General features: G+C 33.5%; 1 protein-coding gene across 1 annotated transcript in view; it reads left to right on the forward strand.

The window, feature by feature from the left end:
• Window positions 1-1,480: 1,480 nt before the first annotated feature.
• Window positions 1,481-2,714, forward strand: part of LOC117121699 (ER membrane protein complex subunit 8-like) — a 3,632-nt gene continuing 2,398 nt past the window's right edge. The window contains exons 1-3 of the mRNA XM_033266984.1: window positions 1,481-1,731; window positions 2,190-2,272; window positions 2,480-2,549. Coding sequence (XP_033122875.1) covers window positions 1,519-1,731; window positions 2,190-2,272; window positions 2,480-2,549 — 366 coding nt within the window. The 5' untranslated portion in view covers window positions 1,481-1,518. The remainder of the gene's footprint in view (window positions 1,732-2,189; window positions 2,273-2,479; window positions 2,550-2,714) is intronic.

Here is a 2,714-nt window from a genome sequence, read left to right on the forward strand (position 1 = left end):
TATTACAGACAATTACACCCCGGCTTTCTTTCGTAAAGGAAAACGTAGCTTCTGTAATCATTAACTGAGTTTGTTGAAACTTTCAGCAACTTCGGAGTTTTAGATGTTCTGTCATAAAGGTTGTCTAAAGAACAAAAGTATATCTCACTGCAGCTTGGAAAAAAGTGTAAATCAAGCAAGTAAAATGTTCAATAGAAAGTTTTGCAGAGACACAAGATCACTGACATATCATTGTTGCCACCATGTTAGCAGAATTTCGAGCTTCAGATACTTAACAAAGGTAATCGTTCAAGAATGAAAATAAGCAGAGGTAAATGACTGTCAATAAAAATAGTTACTGGAACAGATGGAATGAACAAATTCTTGTGGAAGTCCAAGAATTGTACGACAAATACGAAGACTTTCAAATTGCAGTGATAAAAGCGATACCTGAAGATTATTGCTCAACATAAAGCTGTTATACACTACAGGACAAAATGTAGTAAATTAATTGATGCCTTCTTCATACATGAAAATTATGGTAGTTGTCTGGAATACCTTGTATAGCACACAGAAATAATTTTAAAAAAAGCAACCGGATATTTGTAAGGAAGCTGGAATTTTTTTAGGATTTTGGTGATATTTTCCATTCTTCAAAACAGAAAAGGGCTAATAATATAAGGAGGAATTTTTACTTACATTTTCAAAAGTGAGTTAGCTTACACCCCTAAAATATGTTATTTTCGGTTTAAAAAGTCAACAGCAGTTACCGTATTACATTCATGTATATTGTAAATTAAACAAATTTATCTAGGGTATTGAAGCTGCTGTTAAGTTGTTATTTAATTTTGGCGGCCATTTTAAAAAGCGCCCTCAATTGCCTTCCAAAATCTTCACATCAATAACTTTAGCTAGTTATACTTTACTCCTATCATTACATATTCAAAAGTTGGTCAAACCTACCTCTTTTGTGCTTATTTTACCAATATATATGTAGTTTATTGGATTTTTGCGGCCATTTTTAAAAAGCGCCCTCACGCGAAAGTTCTCAGGTTACACCCCTTTTACCTTACATATTCTGATTCCCCATAAAAAACTGGTCTAGAAAAACCATATGAGAATTTCTACCTCTCCAAGTGGCACCTATCTCAATTATAGCCTGGTCTATATTGGGTTTCTTTCTTTTTAAATGATCATAGTTTTTATGTAAGCCTACTGGCACTTTTACTTCCATAAGTATAAGTAATCATTATTCAATCTCCGGAATGTAGAGACTGGAAGAGTGTTCTGTTGGAGAAAATTGGCCTAGCCTAGTCCAACTAACTGTAGACTTGTAATATAGTAAGACCTCGATGTAGTTTCATGACTGAAAGTGCAGTGTTTCACTATTACTGTAATAGATTAGAAATCAATTCCTTCCCGAAACTCTATGAGTACTGTACCACTCAGATCGAATAGAAAAAAAAAATATCTTCCCTACAGAAGAAAAGAGAGGGCGCACATCCAGGTCAGTGGGGGTCAATCTTAAAGACAAAAAACATGGCTGAACATGTACGTGTGAAAGTGAATGTCAAGGCTTACGCCAAACTTGTCTTACATGCAGCTAAGTATCCACATAGTGCAGTTAATGGAGTGTTGCTAGCAGATAAGAAGAAACTGAGTAATTCGAAATTACTATATTTTGTCGATTGTGTACCGTTATTTCATCAATGTCTTGGGCTAGCCCCTATGCTTGAAACAGCGTTATTACAGGTAGGTGCAAAGAGCTTTTCCATGGCTGCTAGATATTCAGCTTTAGGAAAGGAAGTGATCGTTGAGATATTTGTTGGCACTACTACTACGACGTTAGATTTGGTGACTCAGCATTAATACAATAACAAATATGACTGCTTAATGTTTAGGTCCAGTCTAGCATTTAGAAAACCCTTTTTGATTTTTGGTCAAGAAAATCACGTGTTGTGTAGTAGGCCTAGCCTAGGCCTATTAGTATTATTTTATTAATATTATTGTCATTGACATTGCCTCGATTGGGGTCCATGTGAGCTATTTAGCTGCAGAGACAGTGGAGCATCGTTAGAACTTTCTTTGATATCTGTTTCATGTACATAATTTAATATATTATATATTCTATTTTTAGAATATGTTAAAACATTACATTAAAACACAAGCGCAATATAAGATTAACTTTAACTTCTTAATGTGTCCAACAGATTGACTCATATTGTAAAAACAGGGTGAATGAACTGGTTATAGCTGGATATTACCAGGCAAATGAAAGAATTGATGAGAATAAGTAAGTATAACTAATAAAAAAAAAATTCCTAATTAAATATCTGAAATCATTAAATATACCTTCAGTCACAATTCTTGAAAATGATAAAATGTTGAATCTTTAAAATATCTCTTTTTGGAGTTTTTTGTTTTACTTTCTGTCATATAATTATTGAGAAAAAACATTGAATATTGGTGTATAATTCTTATTTTTATTTGTTTCATTTAGACCAAATGGTGTGGCAACAAAGATAGCAGATAAATTAAATGCTAATTGTCATGGTGCTTGTCTTTTCATGGTAGGTGCTTTCCCCCTTTCTTTACATTGATGGGTGTTTAAACTGGTTAATATAGTCTAATCACTATACAGAAGAACCCTTGAGTAACTTCTCTTGTGTTAGTTGCAATCTGTCTCTTATACACATCTAGATGTGTATAAGAGACAGACCGTAAGGGATAAGATA

The sequence above is a fragment of the Anneissia japonica genome, unplaced genomic scaffold, assembly GCF_011630105.1.
Source record: "Anneissia japonica isolate Jap-2015-1 unplaced genomic scaffold, ASM1163010v1 scaffold287709_len1912824_cov184, whole genome shotgun sequence".
In the NCBI taxonomy this organism is placed as follows: Eukaryota; Metazoa; Echinodermata; class Crinoidea; order Comatulida; family Comatulidae; genus Anneissia; species Anneissia japonica.